The sequence below is a fragment of the Maniola hyperantus genome, chromosome 12, assembly GCF_902806685.2.
Source record: "Maniola hyperantus chromosome 12, iAphHyp1.2, whole genome shotgun sequence".
Taxonomy (NCBI): domain Eukaryota; kingdom Metazoa; phylum Arthropoda; class Insecta; order Lepidoptera; family Nymphalidae; genus Maniola; species Maniola hyperantus.
Window position 1 is genome coordinate 7,946,581 of NC_048547.1, and position 11,982 is coordinate 7,958,562.

Consider the following 11,982-nt stretch of genomic DNA (forward strand, 5'->3'; position numbering starts at 1 on the left):
GTTTTAGTAGTCATTAATAATTTAGTAGGTAAGTACCTAGTGGTTCCAGTCATTAGTAAGTATAATGAACCTTTTGTGTCTATTGTATTTCCAATTTACTGCCTATCACCAGTGCACCACCCATATTATAATTAATGGGAAAGTGTGACTGTACTGTGTTGTGACTACTAATGACCTCCGGCTTTCTGTGTTTATTGGTTGGACATAGGCTAATTTTATCCTAGAAAATCAAAGAGTTCCTAAATCCAAATGTAAACCTAAATCCACGAAGCCGAAGTTGCGGGCATCGGCTAGTAAAACCTAAGAAGATGCTTTAATACCAAATTATCTGCAACTAAACGCCTAAACAAAGGCTCTTCGCTGGTCTTCGATGCCTTATACCTTATACTGATATATTATTTTCAGATGTGATCGTAATAACTAGATACATATTTGTGTTTGAAATACGTGTATAGGTGAAACACGATTCGTCATAAAAGTATAATAATAGTGGGTCGGGGTTGCCGCAACAACAGCGGTGACCTACAGCGCGCGCCGCCGCGGCAGTCTTCTGTCGAGCTTTCTAATGACCTCAGGCGTTCTGTGTTGCGCGATAAAACATCTACTCACTCTCAACTGATAAAAACTTGTTCATAATTGAGCTTTTTACTCGTGTGGTGAACCTTTACTCCCCAAGGACAGGCGCACTCGGGTCCTTCGGGTAGTTGCGTCACAAAAATGAACTCTAAACACTGAAGCATAACTTTGTTTATAATTATCGGAACATAGGTAAGCGGGTTTTATTTATAGTTTAAGTAAATATCTAAAGTGAATTTAAGCTTTGATTAGTTTTTGTCATGGAATCAATAACATCACTGTACGTTTGGCAGGATCGAAGATGTGTTTACTGCAGTGCGTCGAAATTGTTTGCTAAATTCGGAATACATCAATTTCAACTTATTTATTTTATATTACAACATAAATGTACCTAGGTGATTTTAACGGTGATTCGTAAACATTAAATCACTCTTTCTGGGTCTGATTTTTTTATAACAAAGGTGAGATTCGTTGATAGAGTAGAAATACGATATTATTAATCGAACAATATACTTACCTACCTATTCGGAAGCAAAGGTTATAACTTATAAAGCTTTATTCAGAATTTCCGCGATTCAGTTATAAATTTATAACAACAATTACTTTATTTCTATGAAATTTCTACGGTTTAAAATTTTTGGAGACGGCAGACCACATAGGAAGTAAGCAATTCAATAATAAACTGTATTTTGGTTAATGACGCCGATTTATTCAAACTTATAAATATATAATAATATTTAAGAAAACCAGATTTGACGAATTTTTACTACTATAAGCAGATAACTTTCGTACCGGCTTAGATAGGTTGAATAAACTATCAATAATAATATTAGGTACCTATAAGGGAACCTCTTCAAGGGAAACTACCGTACACTTGAATAACATCCGTTCTCTTTTTGAGATTAGCGCAACTAGAGAGGTGGGATGGGGTTGTTTACCTTTAGGTAACAAGAACAAGTATATTTTTTCACCTTTTCATGGCTCTTTGTTCCAGGTTTAACAATGCGACGGAGGATATGAAAAAATAAATTACAATTATAATGTAATTATGAAAAGGATTTTCCGTTTGGAGACAAAGAGAAATGAAAATGGCGTTCTTCAATTTTTTTCATTGTTTCTGTTTTCACTTCCGATTTACGGAGCTCAAAATACCTTGGAATGTTCTGAGATGATACTAAATAATAAATGCACATGTTACATTTTTGAAAATGGTAAGAGTCGTTGTGTTTTTTTTTGTTTTCGGAAGGAAATGAACACTTATGAAAACCTACTTTTTTCAGGTGTATATCTTGATTGCCAAGATACAAGCATAAAAGATATAAAAAATGCACTAAAACGTGTAACCGATGTGCATACTTTTTCTATTTATGACCTCGACGTCAGCGAAGAAGATTTGGGACCACATTTTATACCACAAGGCGCTTGTATCAAGCATATTCACATATCGCGAACAAACATAAGAGAGATCGACGATGAAACATTTATGCCGTTGAGAAAGTGCCTTGAAACATTAAGTATTGTATCAAGCAAGATTAGGTTTATACCACAAAAAGCACTCTCCGGTATGCTTAAGCTAATTTCAATTGAACTTATTTCAAACTATATCGAAGAGATTCCAAGCTACAGTTTTTATGGACTTCCATTAATTAAATTAAATATAAAAGGAAATATCGTTCGTTATATATCTGACACTGCTTTCACAACTTTAGAGCTGTCAATAACGGAAATCGACCTTAGTGAAAATAATCTCACTTCATTTCCAATAGTTTCAATAGCTAGTTTAAAACACCTTCGGAATTTAAAATTAGCATGGAATGAAATTTTTTTAATTGAAAATACAGATAATACAAATCTTATAACATCCTTAGAATATTTAGATTTGAATTCCAACAATTTTGAGTTTATTTCAGAAGACTGCCTTAAATTTAGTCCGTCCCTGAAAGAGTTATCATTTCATTTTAATTTCATTGCAAATGTGCATCACCGAGCGTTTTACTCACTCGTGAATTTAAAATCTTTGGACTTGAGCCACAATAGAATCAAAATATTACATACAAATATTTTTCAAAACAATAAAAATTTAGAGTTAATTGATTTAAGTCATAATCATTTGCATCATATTCATGGCCTACTCTACAATATGCCGTCTCTTAGTATAGTATTTTTAAGTCATAATAATATTCTTGAAGTGCCAATAGATTCCTTTTTTAATTCTAGTAAAATTAGCGTGATACAATTAGATAAAAATTGCATACATAACATAAATAGTGAGAGCTTTAGTGATTTAGAAAATTTAGAAGAACTGCAATTAGATTTTAACTATTTAAATGAAGTGCCACATAGTATATTGATGAATAATAGAAATTTAACAAAATTAAGATTAGACAATAATAATTTTAGTGATATAAACAATAGTACTTTCACGACTCTTAAAAATCTTAAAGAAATTAGATTAAACAATAATTGGCTAAAATTTATTTCTAAACAGATCTTCAAAAATTCTATCGCTTTAGAAGAAATATACCTAAATCACAATAAAATAAGTTTCATTGAAACAGAAACTTTTGCAAAAATGTTGCATTTAAAATATATCGCTTTGCACAACAACAATCTTGTAGATATTTCCGACATCTTACCAAAAATAAATTCCAAGTTACTATTAGTTTACCTTGAGTTTAACCAACTATCTTCAGTAAATGATAAAGTATTAGGGTCACAGAAAAGATTACATCAATTAAGCTTGAAAAATAACGACTTAAAATTTATCACAAAAAATACTTTTAGTAATCTAACATATCTAACACGCTTAGAGCTTAGCAATAATAAACTTTTAATTATTGACGATTTCTCATTCCAAAGATTGAATTCCGCGCGATATTTAGATTTACAAAACAATTTGATAAAAAACATCACAAGCTACACATTTTTTGGCCTAAGTGAATTAGAAGATTTAGATTTATCACGCAATAAAATAGTATTTATTTTTGATATGGCATTTGACACATTAAAGAAATTACGAATAATAAACTTGTCATTTAATCCATTGAAAATTCTTCACCGAAATCTATTTCAGCACGGACTACCACTTAGTTCACTATTGTTAGATAACTGTGAAATAGAATTCGTAGAAAACGGTACATTTCATGGGTTGAACAACTTAAAACATCTCTCCCTTAAAAATAATTCATTGAAATCAAATGACTTACTCTGCCTTGATATACCAGGTTTAAAACACTTATCTCTATCATACAATATACTAGATCATCTACCTGTTGAGGCATTTTCAAATTTACCCCTTTTAGAGATAATTTTTCTAGAACATTGTAATATTGAAAAAATCATTGAAGGTACTTTTATTAATAACAAAAACTTAGAGAAATTGAATCTAGCACAAAATATTATAAGTCGCATTCCAGAAAAATTGTTTAGTGCTTATAATTCTGTATCAGAGTTGAACGTAAGTAATAATTTTCTTGACTATGTGCCATATGATATGTTTGATAACTTTACATCAATTGAAACTCTTGATATTGCTGACAACTTAATACTAAAAATAGAACTTAGCGGTTTTGGAAAACTAAGCAAACTGAAATCATTAATATTGCGTAAAAATGAAATACAATTAATTAGCAGTAGCAAAAGAGTAATGTTAAGTGAATTAATACTTTTTGATATAAGTTATAACAGAATAGATCATTTACCTAAACAGTTGTTTGAACATTTCCCAAACATACAGAATATTAATATTTCACACAACAATATCATGCGTTTTGACTTTTTAATGTCTTACAAAACATTAGGAGTGTCGCTAATCAATATTGATCTTAGTAAAAATCCTTCAATTAGTTGGACTACACCGAGTAATATAGAAAACAATACACTTATCGCCAGTTTATACGAGTTGCATATTTGTTTTACGAATTTTACCATCATAGAAGATATCACTTTTAAATTATTTACGACTTTACAACATCTTTATCTGAATTTTAACAAAATTCGGCGTCTATCAATTAGCCCGTTTTCCAAATTAATGTTTTTAGAAAATTTAGATTTGAGTTTTAATAGAATTACTCATCTTAAAACCAGTAACTTTCGCGGACTTATAAAATTGAATACTTTGTGCCTATCCAATAATAATTTAGAATCAATGGAATCTTTTGACGAAGATTTAAGCAATTTAAAACTTTTGGATCTTTCTTATAATAAGTTACAAAATATAATAAACGAGCATTTCATTTATTTAAAAGAATTGACCGTTTTAAATCTTGCTCACAATAATATTAAATATCTATCAGCCACTTCATTTAATAACCTGAATAAAATCGTACAAATAGACTTGGAGCATAACAAACTCCAAACAATACCTCTGGAGTTACTAACTTCAATAGAAAACCATGTACAAGATATCTCAATAAAAGGTACGTATTGATAATATTAATGGTAACTATATTTTTAAAGTACGAAATTAATTATTGGAATATTTTTCTGCTTATTTCAGACAATGTAATAGTTTGTCGATGCCAAAAGAATAACACGTGGACATGGATTCAAGATCATCCCAAAATAATAAAGCCTTACTCAGTAATTTGTTTTAACGATGACTATCCAAAAGAAAAGTGTGATTTTCCTCTAATAGTTCATTTATCTATTGACAAGCACAATGATAATTCTGTCCTAGTTACTTGGCTAATAAGAAATCGCACAGCATTAAAGGCCCTTAAAATTTTATACTACAACGAGAATGTTGAATCAAATGTAAGTTTTATTTTAATGGTATTTTAAATATACTAAAAGTTAATGTTTGTTTGTCAGTTTATCTATTCCTCATCTATGCATTCGTTTATCTATCATCCGATTGAGTCGAAACTATGTTTAAAGTACAGTAAAGTAAAGTAAAATATTTTTTATTGTACACCAAAACCAAAATAATAGAAATATAACAAAGATGTTTACAAGTACAACCCTTTCGCTATAACGATCTCTTCCATGTAACCTTAGGGTTAAGGGGTTAGGTTTAGTTGTTGTTAACGCTTGCCTGAAGGTTCTTGAAATAATACCATCAGCGTAGGTACACGCGAGTAGGATTGATACGCACATCGGACATTAGCTAGTATGATAACGTATTTATTGTTCAATTTGCGAAATCATAGAAGTGAATTCTGTAGTCAAATAAAGAAAGCAGATAATTCACGTCAAAAAAGAGATATGATCAAAAGCTTATTATTATAATATTATCATACACCGTTTCTGTTGCCGGTTTAATCAAATTAAGTTGGTAGGAGTAGATAAGTTATAAATCCTACAAATGTCTGATCTTACTATGTGACTTATTTGATGTAACAAATACCTATTTTTTCGTAGGTGAAAGTAAAACACGTGGATAAAAATACTGTGTCAACTCACATCACCGACCTGCAAACCAACATGCATTATATAGTTTGTGTATTAACAATGTATGAAGATTCTGAGATATTCGATGAAGGTGATTTTGTGTCAGTCAACGATACAGATATAGAAGCCAATATCACTTCAAATATGGATCGTAATGTTATTAATGCTCTAATCGCGCAATCACCTGCAAGTGAATGTGTTTCTTTCAACACAATGAAAAAACCATTAACTGTAAAAATAAAAACAAATAAAGGATTCAAAATGTCTTCATTACTAAACCGACGTACAGGATTGATTGTTGGATGTTGTTTAGGTTTTGTGGTATTTTTCATTATGGTTACTGTTTTATTGTATACCAAAGTAAAAGAGCGAAAGAGAATTGCGAAGTCTGATCCTGCGTGGTCAGAAATGAATGATTATCATTCTATGCAAAGTAAAGAAGACATACAAGACTCTACAACCGCTTCAACTGACAACATTTTATTAGGAATGACTAAAAATCGTATATCCTTTGACAAAATGAAATAAATAGCTAATTTACCTAATCTTTTAAATATACATATTTATCTAAAATATTTCTAATGCATGTTTCCTTTTGATATAATAGTGCATAGTTAGAAACTCATAATAAGACAAAAGATGCTTAATATTTTGGTGCCTAGTAAATTGTAGGAGATGTTGCAAAACGTAGATTATATTAAATAGATAATTGTGTAGGTAAGTTATTTAAAAGTTATGAACCTAATTATTTGAATTGTTTATGAATTGAGTAGGATGTAGGTGAGAAGTATTTATTAAATTGTTGCTACATAACATGTGTTTTTGTTCTATTAGTACTAAACCTAGTCCGGCCTCAGGACTAAAGAAAAATCCATTCAGCACTCTTAGAGGCATAGGTTCAGACAGCCAGATGCAGTGGTAAACTTTATCCTTGTAGTAATTTTAAAGTACCTATTTTCTTTACCTTTGTACTTACTGTAGGGAACTTAGATGAAGTACTTTCTTATAAAGACTTTCATTGTAAGCAAGTAGGTATAATGCAAAATGCAGCCCACGCTGTTAAATTTGAACTTCTAATAATTCTTATTGTAGAATATTAATATACCTACTTATCTCTCTTACAATTACCTACTGTCCGACTGTATCAGCAACTAGCTGATACCCGCATCTTCGTCTGCGTGGATTTAGTTCGTACTATGCTCAGTATTCAACTCGCGCCAAATGACAGCTTTGCAGCCTAGCCAAATAACTATTTGTTGTTGGGGCTACATTTTAATACGTTAACAAAACAGTTCCAGTATAATTATTTTTAATTGCTTCTAATGTGTTTCACTGAAAATCACGACATCAGAATATTGAATAATATGTTTATATCTGAAACAACAACAAAGCATGACAGCAGCGCGGCAATGCCAACTACGCTGCAGGACGTTAGACTCGACGCGCGCGTATTACTCATACCTATAATAAAATTTTGGATTTAAATAAATTAATATTTTTAAAAAGAATTTTAAACATTTTTTGCATATTATTTTTATGTAGGAGTTTTGTGCACGATTTGTTATGCGTTGTATGAAGCACGTTACGTACTGCAGCGCGCTCTGATACAACTAGTGGCTTGTACGCATGATTCCAGTGTAAACGCCTTCTTCAAGTTACAACTTCTACGAGCCGCATTGGACGTTGCCGTCGCACCGCCACACGTTTGTGTAATTCAGGCTTTCGAACGCCATCACCACAGACGAGGAAATCGCGGCGACAATCTCGCCGTGTGACAAAATTCGATACAAACTATCGCCGCGATATTATAGTATCGCCTTGTGGATATAGGCCCATAGAGTTTGGAGAGATGGCACCTAGTTAGGTAGTCATTCTAATTGACACTTAAGGCTTACACTCTGGGAAATAAGCTAATGTACCCATTTACTACTTATGCCTTGGATTACCAACATGACATTAACGCATAAGCCGATAATGGAAGTATCTAGTTCTAAATTGAGTGTTAGTAGTAGGTAGTTGTTGTATTAAGCATCGGATGTTATACTAGATCCTGAATTAACTTGTAGATGAAATTCATACTCGAGATTTTACCTGGTTAGGGTTGATTTAGCATCCTCGGGTTTAAAGTCTCAAATTGCCGTTTACTATTAGAAGTTTTTTCATAGTAAAATAATGTTCATTGTTATTTAAAGTGCCAATTTTGTCTACACAATTTGACTGCCTGCCTTTTCATCTGGCATTACTTTCTTTGTTCTGTCTATTTACAAAGTTGGCAGGGTTGGCAGACCCCCACTAGGTGGACTCGCAGACGGAATCACAAGGAGCCCCTGGATCCTGGCGGCACAAGGCCACAGTGTGTGAAAGTTCCTGCTAGAAACCTATGTATACATATTTTTTTAAATATATTTAGCAGTGGACGGTGGCGATGCGAACACAGATAACTGACAAAATATGTCTCTCACAGTTTTGAATGACACTGAACTTAGATTTCCTGGCCCCAAAATGTGTGAATAGACCTTAACTTGCTTCTGCGCATTGGTGCCGTAATAATGTTTTTAGTCTATGATTTGTAGATATTTAGTGAAAAAATTGTATGGATCCTAAATAAAACATTTTTAATCCTTATTGATCTAATAAATAAGGTATAAATACTTAAGAAAGAAAAATACGTAAGTGGCTGTCAAATAAGAAATGTTCAAAGCAAAAGAACTTGCGTTAAAACATTTTCTTGCAGGTCAGATTTAATTTGTGCCTTATATAAGTCAAACTCGACCTATTTCGAAACCTTAGGTGCTCTCATATTGCTTCTAAGATTTTTAACACAAGAATTTATGTCTGCAAGTATGCACCTAGAGATTATTTTTGCGAGTAAGTTTTATAACAATTCACGAAACTAAAATATAAATAATAGGTACCTACCTATCTACTTGTTTATGAGGTGTAAAAGCTGTGGTGTGCATTAGATCAAAGTCTTAGCCAGGAATTGATTTAGTGATTTTCTTCAACTGGATGGGACTGTACTTTTCAATTTGACAGTACGATAGAATTTAACAGCAGATACTAGGAGCGGGAGGGCCTAAGACCCTATGGCCATACATTAGACACAACTTTGAGCTAACCTTTAATAATACAAACTCATCAGATTGGATATTAGACCAAGATGGAACCATACCATTGGTTGATTAAAACTCTGTAACCAGAGGTCAATTGGTGGAGGAATCTTCTATAAAAGATTCAGACCCACAAATTAATGAGCTCTAGCATAAATGATAATGACATTGAAAACAATACTTTTAGGTACCTATCTATTTTTATTCTAGTTATTAGCTATTTTATTTAAGGTAGAACTTGCAATCCGCAATTGATTTCTTTGTAACACGTTTAACATACTACATTATTCCTATTACAAATCCAAAGTCACCAAACTCGTACAATCACATTAACGTCTCTTTGAAATGCAATATCCGTTCAATCTGTTTTGTTGATACCTATTTGTTCGAATAATAGAAGTTTAGCACGCATGAGCGTGGGAGTGTAATATCGATGCCGATCTTCTATCTCGTAGCTATCAGCTAATAGATTCATTTGTATTCAGGCTGCAACTAAGCACTGTAACGAACATCGAGGGAGCTGACGTTCAGAGTACAATTACCAGTGTTAATATTTACCAACTGATGCCGGCGACTAATTGGTACGGCAGCCACTGCGCAGTTTACCTTTGTGCTAATTTGTCCACTAAAATCTTCTGTTTAGTAGAGGTACCTTACCTATTTACAACAATAATTAAATACCATATCTAACTTTTTCATACAACTACGTCCATATTATGGATTGAGATTTTTTTATCATATTTTTTCTTGAATAAAAAGTAGCCTAGTAGGTACATAGTAGATAAGTAAATAGAGTATGCCCGACTAGTTTTGAACCCGCATACTCCGACTAATCACGTGAGTCTAGCCGTTAGATAGTACTATTTATATAGTGACTAATGTTTTACGTATCTTTTAACAATTGTGGCTGATTCCGTTGTACACAATCTCTAAACTAAACTAAAATGGCACCTCTAAATCTATTGCTATCCCTTTCATAATGTTGCTTGCGGAAAAGAATAGCACTAGGTTTGGAACTGTTAATTTAGTTTAGTTTAGAGATTGTGTACAAGAGAATTGGCCCCAATGTATATCTTTAAATTGGCTGACAAGACAGTTAGCAAATGCATACGTTAGTAGAACATACTAACACTACTCTATCCCAGTCATTTTGCTTCTCAGAAAATAAGTAAGGTATACCGGTCCTGACTTTTGGGATCTTGCTCTATACATAATATACAGGATGTAATTAGAAAGCTAGCAAAAACGAAAACAGGTGACAGTACTGATGATTACTGATTAAGACACTAATAATAAATTAAACATTTAATGAAATACAAAAAACCTGTATTTATTAAAAGTTCGCAATTGATTGCAAATAAGACAATAAACGTTACGTAGACAGGTGCTACGGGAGCAATGCCTTGTCGTAGGCGGGACACTGACCCTGAGTTTTGCACGCTATACATTGCGGGCATAAAAAATACTAAGTCACTAAAACTACAAGTATGAGGTTATTGGTAATAAACTGTGTTTGGGTAGTATAATAATTGGGCTAAGTTTTTGCTATCGTTCTAATTACACCTGTATATTTATAAGCCTATATAATTTTTTAAAAGGTAACAAAATCTCTATTTTTGATTCACATTTCGAAAATATAATTTTATATTTCGCCATGAACTAAATCAGATAAAGCTCTGAGGCAGCAGCCATTCGCTCGTCTCGTTAAATTTTCACATGCACTTGACGGCTTGACCTCGGTTACATTAATTATTAAATCTCATTTTGGAGTGAACCTCCGCCTGAGTTATTGCTCCTGAAATGAAAGTTTGTGACAGACGGTGAAATTTTATTAACCTAATTCTACTAAATTTTTGTCAAAATTTTACCACATTTTAACTTTTGTGACAGTGTAATACAGTTTTACAATTTTACTAGCTTATGCCGGCGACTTCGTTCGCTTGGACTACACAAATTTCAAACCCTTTACCCCTTTAGGGATTGAATTTTTAAAAATCCTTCCTTAGCAGATGTCTACGTCATAATAGCTTTTATAGGTACAAGTCAGCTATGGTACAAGTTTTATATGTTGGTACGGAAATGGTTATAATATGACATTATAATCCATGAAAAAAGTTTAGGTATGAAACGGCCGACAAAGTTACAAGCTAGTCTAAATATATAAAAGGAAAAACTGACTGACTGACTGACTGATTGACTGACTGATCTATCAACGCACAGCTATACGACTATGACGTGGCTACATCTGTTAAGAAAAGATTTTTGAAAATTCAATCCCTAAGGGGGCAAAATAGGGGTTTGAAGTGTGTGTACTCGTGAGCATAAGCTAGTTTAGTTTATAAATTACTAGCTGATCCCCGCGGCTTCGCCCGCGTAGATTTAGGTTTTTAAAGATCCCGTATAGCCTATGTCACTCAGGAATAATGTAGCTTTCTACTGGTGAAAGAATTTTTAAAATCGGTTCAGTAGTTCTAAAGATTACCCCCTACAAACAAACTTAACGACATTACCTCTTTATATAATACTAGCTGATCCCCGCGGCTTCGCCCGCGTAGATTTAGGTTTTTAAAGATCCCGTATAGCCTATGTCACTCAGGAATAATGTAGCTTTCTACTGGTGAAAGAATTTTTAAAATCGGTTCAGTAGTTCTAAAGATTACCCCCTACAAACAAACTTAACGACATTACCTCTTTATATAATACAACGGGCCGTGCAGCAGAAATCGTAATATTTTAATTTCGCCATAACTTCAAAACCAAACGTCCAATTTTAATCATTCAAAGACCAAATATTATCTCCATAAACTGTTCTTAGTGATGAAATCATTTATTTTGATAAGGATTAATAGCATGAGTAAAATAAACGCGTTTAAATGTAGTCCAAAAAAAATTTAAGATTTTTAAA

At 32.6% G+C, this 11,982-nt stretch overlaps 1 protein-coding gene across 1 annotated transcript; it reads left to right on the forward strand.

Moving 5' to 3' along the window:
- The first annotated feature begins 550 nt into the window (after positions 1-550).
- LOC117986873 (protein artichoke-like) lies at positions 551-6,784 on the forward strand. The gene is made up of 5 exons (XM_034973793.1): positions 551-768; positions 1,571-1,787; positions 1,857-4,994; positions 5,075-5,331; positions 5,938-6,784. The coding sequence occupies exons 2-5, from the start codon at positions 1,625-1,627 to the stop codon at positions 6,493-6,495; spliced, it is 4,116 nt and encodes a 1,371-aa protein (XP_034829684.1). The 5' UTR covers positions 551-768; positions 1,571-1,624; the 3' UTR covers positions 6,496-6,784.
- The last annotated feature ends 5,198 nt before the right edge of the window (positions 6,785-11,982 follow it).

Bases quoted from the DNA above. Each gene is read 5' to 3' on its own strand.
- LOC117986873 (XM_034973793.1), top strand. From the start codon at position 1,625: ATGAAAAGGATTTTCCGTTTGGAGACAAAGAGAAATGAAAATGGCGTT. The intron at 1,788-1,856 runs GTAAGAGTCGTT...TACTTTTTTCAG, and splicing joins ATGTTACATTTTTGAAAATG to GTGTATATCTTGATTGCCAA. The intron at 4,995-5,074 runs GTACGTATTGAT...TGCTTATTTCAG, and splicing joins ACAAGATATCTCAATAAAAG to ACAATGTAATAGTTTGTCGA.